Source organism: Nicotiana sylvestris, chromosome 11 (assembly GCF_000393655.2).
Source record: "Nicotiana sylvestris chromosome 11, ASM39365v2, whole genome shotgun sequence".
Classification (NCBI taxonomy): Eukaryota; Viridiplantae; Streptophyta; class Magnoliopsida; order Solanales; family Solanaceae; genus Nicotiana; species Nicotiana sylvestris.
Window position 1 is genome coordinate 162,739,543 of NC_091067.1, and position 13,986 is coordinate 162,753,528.

The window sequence follows — 13,986 nt, forward strand, 5'->3', positions numbered from 1 at the left end:
ATATGACGAAGGTTCTTAGAGAAGTTCTCTAAAGATGCTTGGAGGCAAAAGGTGTGTCGGTTCCCTACATTATGGCGATTAAGGATATTTATGATGGGGCTAAGACTCGGGTAAGGATAGTAGGAGGCGACTCTGAGCATTTTTCGATTGTTATGGGGTTACACCAAGGCTCTGTGCTTAGTTCATTCTTATTCTCCCTAGTGATGGACGCGTTAACACACCATATTCAAGGAGAGGTGCCATGGTGCATGCTATTCGCCGATGACATTGTTCTGATTGATGAGTCGCGAGTGTGTTAACGAGAGGCTTGAGGTTTGGAGACAGACTCTTGAGTCTAAAGTTTTCAAGCTGAGCAGGACGAAGATGGAATACCTGGAGTATAAGTTCAGCACTGAGCGGGGGGAAGTGGGCGTGGATGTGAGGCTTGACTCACAGGTCATCCCAAGTAGAGGCAACTTCAAGTACCTTGGGTCAGTTATCCAATAGGGAAGGGAGATCGACGAGGATGTCACATACCGTATTGAGGTAGGATAGATGAAGTGCGGGTTAGCATTTGGAGTCCTGTGTGACAAGAGAGTGCCACCGATACTCAAAGGTAAATTTTATAAAGTGTACAATTATAATTTGATGTCTTACACTATTTCATCAGTTTATATTAGAGAATTTAAAAGAATGCCAGGCTGGCTGCCCAACTATCTTGGACTTTGTTTTTTTTTTTCCTTTCAATTTTTTCCTATTTCCAATCTATAAATTTTTCTTAAGTTCTTATTAATTAGAATGCGAAATTGATTCCCCGCGAGTCCAAGAGTCTAGAGTCTTGATTTTATTAGAGTCGTAGTTCTCGTAATTTTATTCACTACATTTGTTAGGTTCTTGGTAATAGAGTGTTTGATTTTTAACAGAATTCTACCACTTCTCCCTCAAGTTCAGTCAATTTATGACCATTCCATTCAATGTACTAGACCCATAAAATTTATGTGAAAATCCACTGCTGTCTGCTTCTTTTTTTTTCTTTCCCATAAACTACGGCATATAAAAATAAAAAAGAGGTTTGAAAAAATGATAGAGATTGCTCTAGTAAAAAAGTGATTACAGAGCTCTAGAAGGTCTCATTCTTTTCACCAAATATAAGAAATTATAGAAATATATTATTGGAGAGTGATTAATATATACGGTCAAACTTCTCAATAAGCGTCCGTCTGTTCCGATATTTTTTTGTCGCTGTAGTGAAATGTTGTTATAGAAAACAAATAGTACTATAACATAACATAATAAATTGGTTCCAATAATAACTTGACCGTTATAATAAAGTGTTGTTATTAATGATGACTCTTATAGAAAGGTCTAACTGTATTTTAATACTTGTGATCATAACCAAGACTCTACTAGTGTTTTGTTTACTAAGACGCCATGAAAGAACCTAAGTATCAGATCTAATATCTAAACAATCCTAAAATTTAAGACAATTGGCAGTTTTAATTCGAATCTACCATCTTTATAAACCGCTTTAAAAACTTTAATCAACGATACTTTATTTCTACCAAAAATATATATATCAAAAGCGACGAATCCATCAATTCTTATGGCATTAGAGGACGTTAGCATAACAACTACTCCATCTGTTTTCCGGTTGTTATGGGGTTACACCAAGGCTCTGCGCTCAATCCATTTTTATTCTCCATAGTGATGGACGCGTTAACATACCATATTCAAGGGGAGGTGCCATGGTGCATGTTATTCACCGATGACATAGTTCTGATTGATGAGTTGCGAGTCGGTGTTAACGAGAGGCTAGAGGTTTGGAGACAAGCTCTTGAGTCTAAGGTTTTCAAGCTGAGCAGGACGAAGATGGAATACCTGGAGTGTAAGTTCAGCACTGAACCGAGGGAAGTGGGCGTGGATGTGAGGCTTGACTCACAGGTCATCCCAACTAGAGACAACTTCAAGTACCTTGGGTCGGTTATCCAATAGGGAGGGGAGATCGACGAGGATATCGCATACCGTATTGGGGTAGGATAGATGAAGTGCATGTTAGCATTTGGAGTCCTGTGTGACAAGAGAGTGTCATCGATACTCAAAGATAAATTCTATAAAGCGGTGGTTAGACCGACCATGATGTACGGAGCTGAGTGTTGGCCTATCAAGAACTCACATATCTAGAAGATGAAAGTAGCAGAAATGAGGATGTTGAGGTAGATGTGCGGACACACTAGGATGGATGAGATTAAGAATGATGATATTCGGGAGAAGGTGTGCGTGACTCCCAATGATGACAAGCTGCGGGAAGCGATGGTTAAATGGTTCGAGCATGTACAGAGGAGGAGCCCAGTTGCCCTGGTAAGGATGTGTGAGCGGCTGGTTGTGGATGGCATGAGAAGAGGTAGAGGGCGACCGAAGAAGTATTGAGGAGAGGTGATCAGGCAGGACATGGCGATGCTTTAGATTTCCGAGGACCTGGCACTTGATAGGAAGATGTGGAGGTCGAGTATTAGAGTTGTAGGTTATGAGGTAGTTGAGTCTTGCCTTGTTTCGTACCGTTGTGAGACTAATCTGGTAGGGTTTTGTCTAAGATAGCTAGTGGCAATATCGTGTCTTACTATTTTGCTTTTCAGTGGCTGACCTATTTACTAGATATCGCTTTTGCTTTGCATCTGTGTTCTCGATTCCATGTTGTTCCTATTTTTCATATGATTTATGTGTGATACTAATAGTCTCCTTTTGTCTTTTTGTCCTCTTGAGCCGAGGGTCTTTCGGAAACAGCCTCTCTATCCCTTCGGGGTAGGGTAATGTCTGCGTACATACTACCCTCCCCAAATCCCACTAGTAAGATTTCACTGGATCGCTGTTGTTATATATATACAAAAATATGTATTTTTTTGACTAATATTTTAGTAGCGGCTATACAATGTCATTTTTCCAAACCCAATCCACAACACATCCCGGGCCTTTAGCATGTTTACTATAGGAACGTGGGGGATGTGTTTCATCCTAAATAATTATTTATAAAATCTAAATAGGTATTCTAGGCATGTTAGACTAATTTTAAGTAATATTGGTAAAATAATGATATACTATTTTACTTCACAATTTTATAAGCTTGAAATTACTTAAACACTAATTACATGTGTGGACCGAACTAAGGTAATAAAATGAATGTAAGTTGTTAAACTAAAAACTAGAAGTTCGAAGTTGTGCGAATTTGATTCTTGTTTAAGTGGTGGGGAATGGAGAACTAACATTTTGAGGAATTCAAAATTAGACTGGATTAATATCAAACTTTCTCTCTTAAATTGTTTTTCCATTTTAGTAATCATTGTTATGAGAAACATAACAAAAGTCCACAATAGCTGCAAGTGAATTACGAGAAACGTAATTGAAAAAAAAAACATTAAATATTTATTTAGTGATAATACAATACATATCAAACTTTTATTACAAACAAAATAACGTTTCACATTACATGAAAACAAATGAATTAGGAAAAACATTACCTTAATTAGTATAAAAAATATTAGTTATTTTTCCAACACAACCATCTTTTTTTTAATTAATCTTAGCAAAATCAACAGTTTCTTTTCCATTATGAGCTTTTCTAAAGAAATGCTTGACATAATCTGAATATAAAACTTGCTTGTAAATTGCCTTCTCTCCATTCTTAATCACTTCAGGCAAAGGACCAATCAAATCATTAGGTTTAGGATTTACAAAAATAGGCACTGAAATCCTATTATTGCATCCATTAGCCATAACTCGATGCTCAATACTCTTGTATTTTCCATTACTCATAAGTTGAAGTGCATCACCAATATTAATCACAATTGCTCCATCAATTGGTGGGACATGAACCCAAGAATTACTGTCCAATTTTTTTACGTAAAGTCCTCCAATATTATCTTGAAGAAGAATGGTTAATGTTGAAACATCAGAATGACGACCTACTCCCACTGTTAATTCAGGATTAGGACATTTAGGATAGTAATTAAGATTAATCCTTTTTGAACCCATTAAAAGTGATTCTTTAGTTTGGTCTATCTGATTTATGTTTAGTCCTTTCATAAGTGCCTTCAAAAGTTTCTTGATTACAATATCAGAATTTCTCAAGAATTCTAGTGATTCATCCCTGCAAGAACAATACACTATTTAGTCAACGTAAGGTATATTTTTATATAAATAATTTAATAATAAATTTTCTGTTATTCTCTTAATAAGATGATTGATAGATATATAAATATGCATGAACGGTTTTAAAAAAAAAAATATCTTTCTTTTATTCTACGAGTACTTTATTGACCCGAGGTGAAGCAGAAGATAATTTTCTAATGCAAATAAATGATGCATAATATGACTTGTACAGTTAGTCTTGTCAACTTGTCCAAGTCAAACTACTGACTTACTGTAAGCAGTCCTGAACAAAGAGAAAACAAATTTTTGTATAGTCCGATATGAAAAACCTTAATGCTGTTTTTACTTCTTTTTCCACCGAATAAATTTAAAACAAAAAAGAGGAAAGATTTTTGGAATTACTCGTGGTCTTATACATGTCATGACAGTATAATCAAGTCATTAAGAATAAAATGGGAAATTTAAAATAAGTTGTTTCTAAATACTAAGGTAAATTTTTTCTGGAATGGAGTAATTAAAATGAAAAATTATCACATAAAATAGAATAAAGGTAGTGGTATTAGAGTTATATTATCACATATGTATCAATTTACATACAAATACCTTACAAATGACTAGCTAATTGCAGGGGCGAAGCTACACTCTAGTAAGGATAGTCAATTGACCATTCTTCGTCGGAAAAAATTAATTGTGTATATAGATAAATATTAGTTTTAAAAGTATATAACATATATTAAACACCCTTTGTCGGGAATTTTTTTTACTTCTTTCAAATTTGAAAACCCTTGGAAATATTTTTGGCTTCGCCACTGGTAATTGTATAAATATTTTTTTACGCTATTAATACATACTATAATTTAAACGCTACGTTAAATTATACGAACCTGCATGCAGAAGGCCAAAGGGCAGCAGCTTCATCATCAGAAACATAGAAAAGACTAAGATAATCTTTCCATTCCAAAGCTTTTTCAGCTTGAGGTGTAAAACTTGTTCCATATCTTACGTTATTTGTTGTTGAATTTTCCTTAGAATGCTTATTCTTCTTCTCTGCAGACTGTCTGAAAAACCTATAAGTTGCATCCTTAACAGCATCAAGAACTTCAAGGGGAATTCCATGATTAATAATCTGAAAAAATCCCCATTTTTCAGCTGCATTACATATTTTTTCACAAACTTTAGTATTATTTTCGTCCCAATTGGACATATCGATGATCGGGATAGAATCATCGACGATTATTGTGCTCGTAGTAATTCGTTCTTCGAGTGGTTGAATATATTGTTTTGGTAGGGTTTTAAGTCCTAATTCTGATAAACCCTTTACTCCATTGCCTTCATTTACTACAAATTCTTTAATATTGTTGGAAAAATTTGAGGACAATGTAGTAGGCATTTTGTAGTTTAAGAGTAAATCAAGAAAAAAGAAGTAGGGTTTTAAATGGTATGGGTAATTCAAAGTTTGGCAGTAGAATTTGATGATTTATTCGTTTAGATTTACATGCATTTATAGGCAAAAATTTGGTGCTATGTACCATGATATGAAAGTCTTTGAAGACAAAAAATTCTATAGTCAGCTAAATCATGCGGCAAATTAAAGTGATTGGTACATGTATAAAGTTTGTACTGTTTTACTAGTTGTTCAGTTTTCTCACGTTTGAAGAAAAAAGTTTCAACCTTGTAATGAGTCAAAAATCAAGTTGTTATTAGGTTCAATTGCACTTTATGTTTGCTACTGCGTATAATTTGTTGCCCGTTAGATGGTTCGGATATGTAAGAAGGAGAGACATAGATGTTACGATCAGGAGGTGCGAGAGGTTGTCCATTGCAAGTTTGAGGAAGGAAAGGGGTAATTAAGCCTAAGAAGTATTGAGGAGATGTAATTAGGCAGGACATGTCATTGCTCCAACTTATACCGAGAATATGACCCACAATAGAAAAGTGCGGAGATCGAGGATTAGAGTTGTAGATTGACAAATGTGTTCCTCATAGGCTTACACTACTAGAAATCCGCTAATTTGCGACCAGGAAAAGCGACCAAAGTTGGTCGCTTATTAGCCAAAAAGCGATTAACTTTGGTCGCCTTCTTATTTTAATAATATAAATTTGGCGACCAAAGTTGGTCTCCACAGGTAAATTACGTTTTTTTTATTTATTATTAATAAAAAAAAAAGCGACTAACTTTGGTCTAAAAAGAAAGTATTATTTTTTAAAATCTGGATATTAGAGACCAAAGTTGGTCGCTTTAGTATTAATTTTTTTAATTTTTTTTTTAAAATAAGCAACCAAAGTTGGTCGCAAAATGTAAGAATTAATTATTTTTTAATTGTAGGCGACCAACGTTGGTCGCTATTTTTCCAGTAATTATTTTTAAATGGAATAGCGACCAACTTTGGTAGTTTTTTGAGAAATCTGGGTTCAATGGCGACCAAGGTTGGTCGCCATTTACCAGAAATTTATTTTTTTTCAGGAAAAAGCGACCAACTAGCGACCAAAGTTGGTCGCTTTTCTTGGTATATTTTTGGCAGAAAATGCCTGTATTGGCAGCTACACCACCTGCCAGCTTACCAAAAATCCTAAATAGGCATTTTATACCAACAACAACAACAATAAACAACAACAACAACATTAAAACTAACAAACTATAAAGTTCAATAGAAGTAACATATTAAGCTAACCAAACTAAGTTAATTTTTATTACAAATTCATTCGAAAACCGATTGTATTTGTCTAGTTGAAAGTGTATAAAAGTCAAGGATTATTTTGTACATCATTATCATCACCGTCTGATGAACTTTCATCACCAAGACGGTATCCAGAAGGGTGTACTTGTCTAGGATGGGAAGAATAATCACGGGGAGGACGGGAGGAATGAGCACGGGGAAGGAGAGTCTCTGGCGATGAGTCACGAGACCGGGGAATCGGAAAACTGCCAGAAGCTAGGAGAGATTTGATCTGCTCTTGCATGCCAATGTACTGAGCATCTCTAATCTTTTCTCTCTCCTTGGCGGCTTCTAGCTCGGATGTGAGCTTTGTCACAGTCTCCCGCATAGAGGAGAGGCTCTCCCCATCAAGTTGTTCGGCTTGCAAGGAAGTCCCTGTTCCTTGCATTCCACACTTATAGCGATGGAATTTCTTAGTAGGAAGCCCGTATACCTTCCCCCATTTTGGACCCCCAGCAGCCTGCATCCAGATTCTTTCAGCATCCTCGTCCGAAGGTTGGATTGGGTCGCCCGACTCACTAGGTGACTGACTGCGTATGAATTCCTCCACTTCAGTTGTGAAGCGACCCTATAAGAAAAATTACATTGAATTAGTATTTCAAAATTCATATAAAAGTAAATCAAAATACTTAATGAAAAGTGAAAACTTACATGTACAGTCGAGGCTCGGCCCTCGACCCACCTTTCTTGATCCGTTTCTTTCTTCTTTCTTTACAATATGAGTCTCCTTGAATAGCTCATCTTGGTTCATCGGACGCCCCAACTTCTTCTCCTGAAAACTCATAAATTTTAGTTAATAAACAGAATAGATATACTTTGAAAATTAAAATAAATTAAGCAATTACGAACCATTCTTCTCTTTATTGTCCCTAGGCTGATCGCACCTCCAGTGTGCAAGGATCCTCCCTTCTCAGATGCCCGAGCTTTCTTTTTTTTCGCTCTTATCTAAGAACTCTGTGGTAAGCCATTGCCTTTGCAAATCCTCCCATAAATTCTGAAGCAACCAGCCAGGCTTCTGGTTCAACTTTCTAGCTTTGGAGAAACAATGCGACAACCGCTTGCGAGCTTTGAGATGAAAATTTGCAGCCACATCCGCGCTATAGCGGTGTTCCCATACACACTTGCTCTGTATTTCAAAAGTTAAGTATTATATGGAAATATCATAAATTCTATATTCAATATATTATACTTAGCTTTTGTTAGCTAATAATTATTCAAAAGTTAAGTGCATTAACTGCTTATAATATAGTATATAGTATATTAGTGCATTAGCTAATATATATATATATATATATATATATATATATATATATATATATATATATAAAATATATATAAAAGCTATATTCGATATAATATTAGCTAATGCACTAATACTTAGTGCATAGTATAGTGTAAGTATATATATAAGCTATATTCTATAATACATATTTAGATGGAAATATCATAAATATAAATAATTGTACTGCTTAAAAGAACATTTATACTTTAAAGTCATTGAAAATTTGCTCCTTCAGTGCGAATGGGAAATCGCTCCAAGACGCATAAGGGCCATTATAAAGCTTTCGGGTGGCTTTGGTGATAATCCTTGTAGTAATATTACTAGGGATGAACCTGCAATTTAATAAAAAAAATACATTAATATCTTAGTAAAACCGTACAAAACAATAAACGTAAAAATAATAAATAACTCTTATCCATCACCCTCAGGGACTATGATGATCCTGCCATACTGATCATAATGCACCTTCTCGTCATCATCAGCATCACCGTCCGAAGCATGTATATCAGAGGCATGTGGGGAAGGTGTGGGGGGGGGGGGTCAGAGCTAGTATCTCGCAGGCGAAGGCCTGAAATAGGTGGAGTTTTAGATGAAGATGGTTGCGAGCCCTGTGTGACTGTGACATAGCTGTATGGCCCGCAAGTGGATGTGACACTGATAGCTGTGACCCGAGTGGCTGTGACACTGATGCCTGTGATCCATGTGGATGTGACATGGATCGATGCGATCCATGCGATCCAGATGGCTGCGATCCACGTGGTCGTGCGACAACTGGACTGTATGTCGGACGTACAGTCCTATGGCCCTGTGACGAAAGACCTGGTGTCTGCACGAAGGTGTAGGGCTGGTGATGCTGTGGCAGCTTAGAATAGCCCTGGGTGGAGGCAAAGTCATATGCATAGGCATAGGCATCTTTGAAGAGGCCGGAAAAGATGGAGGATTATCTTCTACCCTCCTCTTTGGTTTCTTAGCCTTTTCTCGACCCTTGCCTGTCATCTGCATAATATAATACATATTTAGATTGAAACATATAAAGAAACTAGCTATAAACGAGAGTTATTAAAGAAACTAACTTTTTAAAGCTTATCGACGTATAGTTCCTCGTTCGAGAATTCTTCTTCCTCACTAGTTTGAGCTTCATCAGTTAATTCTTCTTCCTTGTTTTCTATAATTCTTACTTCATTTATATCAACTTCTTCCAATATGTGTTCAGGATGTTCCAAATCATTTTCTAAAACTTCGTCCACTATTTGGTCAACACTGGAGATATCGTTTTGATATGCAACATCTAACACATTCTCGACTTCCACCCTACCCACAAGCTTAGTTTTTATTACAACCCACCAATAGGACTTATTCCGCCACAATGGATAAGGAGCATAATATACTTACCTAACATTATGTGCAATTATGAAAGGATCATAGCGATCATACTCCCTCGTATGATTAACCTCAATTATGTTGTATTGATTGTGTACTCTTGTACCTCTTGTTGGATGTGGGTCAAACCACTTGCATCTAAAGAGTATCAATTTCTTATATGGCCAACATGTATATTCTAGTTCTATTATTTCTTTGAGCACACCATAATAATCAATATCTCCATCTTGGTTGCCATCACCACCTTGAACCCACACCCCATTGTTGTTGCTATTTTTATTTTTAGAGCAATCCTCTATATGAAACTTATAACCATTCACAACGTACTTAGACATTGTTGTGACCTCAACCCCAGGTCCCCAAGATATATCTTTCAAAAATTGATTTACACCATTATTTGGATCATTTACCTACATATTGTTAAAAAAATTCATAAGTTAGCATAACTTCCAAACATTGTTTACCTACATAGTGTTAGAATATTTTAAGGAGAAACTTACAAATTGTTTGAACCACGTATCAAATCTCGTATATACGCATCATGGACAAATTGACCCACGAAGTGACTGTGACACATCAAATATTTTTAGTAGTTGCATTGAGATGTAATCACAGTAATTTTTATATTTTGATAACCACTAAATCAATACTTACTTGAGAAATGGTACAACTTCGGGACAATTTAGCAACACGTGAAGTGTAGCTGACTTGAACTCTATATCACTCAAACTTCTCTTTCTAACATCCTTAGAACATCTGCCTGGTTGATTGAATATGGACATAGGCGGATATAATGGATCATTCCTAAGGTCGACCGTGTGCCTGTTGGGCCTATTCCTAGCACATGGCACATTACTCTCAAAATAATAAGAACAAAAATGAGTAGTTTCCTTTGCAAGATAAGCTTCGCATATAGATCCTTAAATCCTATTCCTTTGCTTAACAAATTGTTTGCATTTGCCAATTGTCCTACATAATTTCAGGTTAGCCAAGAACATTCAAATAAAACAGAAAATTACATCAAATATATAATATTACCTCTCAAAGGGATACATCCATCTGCATTGAATATGCCCTCCAAATCGTGCCTCGTGTACAAGGTGGATTGGAAGGTGTTCCATCACATCAAAAAACCCACATGGAAATATCTTTTCCATCTTAGAAGAAGTTACACGAATGTTCTGATCCATCCGGTGTAGGTTTTCTTCCCTTAATGTGAAAGAACATAAGTCTTTGAAAAACAAACTAATCTCCGTGATGGGTTTCCAGATTCTTTCAGGCAAACCACAAAATGCAATAGGCACTAAAGTCTCCATGAAAACATGACAGTCATGATTTTTCAAATGGCTCAACTTCCCTACCTCCATATCAACCTTTTACCCAAAATTCGACGCATAACCCTCAGGCATCTTCAATTTCGTTACCCAATCACAAATCTGCCGTCTTTCCTCCAAAGTGAATGTGTAACTTGATTTGGGCTTGAATATCTTACCATTGTTTGCTGTCTGCAAGTGTAATTCAGGCCACCTGCAATATTCTTGTAAGTCCATTCTAGCCTTTGGGTTATCCTTTGTCTTACCTTTAACATCCATCACTGTGTTGAACAAATTGTCAAAATAATTCTTCTCAATATGCATGACATCAAGGTTGTGACAGAGAAGATTATCCTTCCAATAAGGCAACTCCCAAAATATACTCTGTTTGGTCCAGTTATGAGTAACACCGTATCCGGGGAATCTATAAGGTGAAGCTTCAGTAACTTTACTGAAGTTCTGGACCCTCTCCCAAATTTGCTCACCTGAAAGTATCGGAGGTGGATAATCATATTCCATTTTATTCTTTTTGAATGCATTTGTCATCCTTCTAAACTCATGACCCTCAGGCAAGAATTGACGATGACAATCAAACCATGATTGCTTTCGGCCATGTTTCAAAGTGAACACTTTACTATTTTCCATGCAGTAAGGACAAGCTAGCTTCCCAGCAGTCATCCACCCAGACAACATTCCATACGCAGGAAAATCGTTAATTGTCCACATTAAATTAGCCCGCAAATTGATATTCTGCTTGGTTGATATGTCATATGTTTCGACACCATCATACCACAATTGTTTTAGCTCATCAATCAAAGGTTGAAAATATACATCTATCAAACTTTTCGGATTACGTGGACCGGGGATAATACAATTTAAGAATATATATGGACTAGTCATGCACAACTCGGGTGGTAGATTATAAGGTGTAAGAAAGACAGGCCAACATGAATACGGTATCACAGATACAGAAAAAGGCGTGAAGCCATCCGCACACAAACCTAACCGAATGTTCCTTGGTTCACTAGCAAAATCTGGATATGTCCTATCAAAGTGCATCCAAGCTTCTCCATCTGAAGGATGACACATAACACCAGGTGGTCTTCTATTTTCAAAGTGCTATCTCATATGAGGAGCAGAACTCATTGACGCATATAACCTATTTAGCCTAGGTATAAGAGGTAAATAATGCATCGCCTTGATAGCGACCATCTTCCCGTTGGAAAGCCTCTTGAACCGAGGCTTTTCGCAAAATTTACAACTGCTTAAATTTGCATCATCTTTATAATATAACATGCAACCATCTTCACAACAATCAATTCTCATTGATGAAAGTCCTAACTTAGAAACTAATCTCTTTGCCTTATAGAAATCACCAGGTAATTCGATATCGGAGTCAACTAGTTCACGCATAAGGTCAATGACAGAGTCCATGGCTCCTTGAGAAATATTTCAATCAGATTTGATACTTAGTAATCTAACTGCAACATACAACTCAGAGTGCGGACTTCCTTTACGTAGTGGACGACTAGCTTCCTCTAAATGTTCATAAAAATGTTTTGCTTCCTCATTAGGAGTTTGTTCAACATTTTCATTGGGCTCACCCCCTAAGTGCATTCCAAAAGCATCCGCAACCATATCATGAATTCTGGAATCATGATTTGTATTCTCCACCGACCTACTACTTTCACCAACAACCATGTTATGAAATATCCCATGGCTACCATCGATCTCTCCATGATTAGTCTACACAAAGTAATTCGCTATAAACCCCTTACTATAAAGATGAACCTTAACTTCCTCCGGTTTTTCAAACTTCATACAGTCGCACCTAACACAAGGGCGCCTAATTACTCCTTCATTTATGTATGGCGGAAGTGACATTGCATGTCTAATAAAGTCATCAACCCCTTCTACAAAATCCTCCCGCAATCCCCGCCGATTAGGATAATTCCTATTGTACATCCAAGTACGATGTTCCATCTATATAAATAAAGCAAGAACAAATTAAATAAGTTAATTCATATCCTAATCTTTTTTTAGTTAACTAAAAGTCCAATTCATATCCTAAAAGTCCAATATGACCTTAAGTTCATAATTAATAAACTCCCCCCTTTAATTCTTTTTTCTTATCTTATAAATGTATAATGCATAGTTTAAAGCATGAATTTAGGTACTCTTATTTAGGTATTGCTCCTCTTCTAAGATAATGAATTGTTTTTTTTTCCACAATTGAACTCAATATAAATTAATACAAGAACTAAAAGATTATAATTTCTACCTTAAGTTCATAAATCTAATGTAGTTCAAACCAAAAACCCTAATACTAAATAGACAAAAACTCTAAAAAATTACATAAAATTATATAGCAAAAATTAAAAATTTAAAAGCTAATAAGGTAGATTACTAACCTTGGTAGATTAAAAGGAGGATTAAAAAGCAGTGGTGGCAAGGGGTGGGGGACAGCAGCTCCGGCGACAGTGGTGGCGGCGGACAACGGCTCCGGCGACAGGTTCAGCAGCGGCTCCGGCGTGGTGGCACGCTGTCGCAGTGGTGGCAAGGGGTGGGGGATTGATTTGTGTAAGGGAAATAGAGAAGGGGGGTGAATATGTTAAGAGAGAGTTTGGGAAAATTTTGGGGAGAAAATAAGAGATTGGGAGGGGAAACCCGATTTTTACTCCTGGATTTAAAAATAGCGACCAACTTTGGTCGCTATTTTGGTAGCTATATAAGTGTTGACTGTTTGATCAAAATAGCGACCAAAGTTGGTCGCCATATTTGACCGTTTGACCAAAATAGCGACCAAAGTTGGTCGCTATTTTACAAAAAAAAATGAATTTACTTTTTTTTTTCTATTTTGATATTAAATATATATATATACATATATATATATATATATGTATATAAAAGCTATATTCGATATTGGTCGCTAATCTCAGTATACCTTTGACCAAGCAAGTCTGACCAGTCCAGTCAACAGTTTGACTAAATTAGCGACCAAGTAGCAACCAACATTGGTCGCTAATTTATTTCAAATATTTATTTTATTATTTTCGCTAGTTTGACGATCAACTTTGATCGTTTTTTTCCGGAATTCTAATAGTGTTATCAGTAGTACTAGGATTATTTTTGTATTATCTTATTCATCGTTCTTTACTATTGTATTATCTTT

The 13,986-nt window shown here is 36.2% G+C and overlaps 1 protein-coding gene across 1 annotated transcript; it reads right to left on the reverse strand.

The window, feature by feature from the left end:
• Nucleotides 1-3,483: 3,483 nt before the first annotated feature.
• LOC104211447 (feruloyl CoA ortho-hydroxylase F6H1-3-like) lies at nt 3,484-5,577 on the reverse strand. The gene is made up of 2 exons (XM_009760507.2): nt 5,007-5,577; nt 3,484-4,120 (listed from the first exon to the last, which is right to left on the reverse strand). The coding sequence occupies exons 1-2, from the start codon at nt 5,510-5,512 to the stop codon at nt 3,544-3,546; spliced, it is 1,083 nt and encodes a 360-aa protein (XP_009758809.1). The 5' UTR covers nt 5,513-5,577; the 3' UTR covers nt 3,484-3,543.
• Between the last annotated feature and the right edge of the window lie 8,409 nt (nt 5,578-13,986).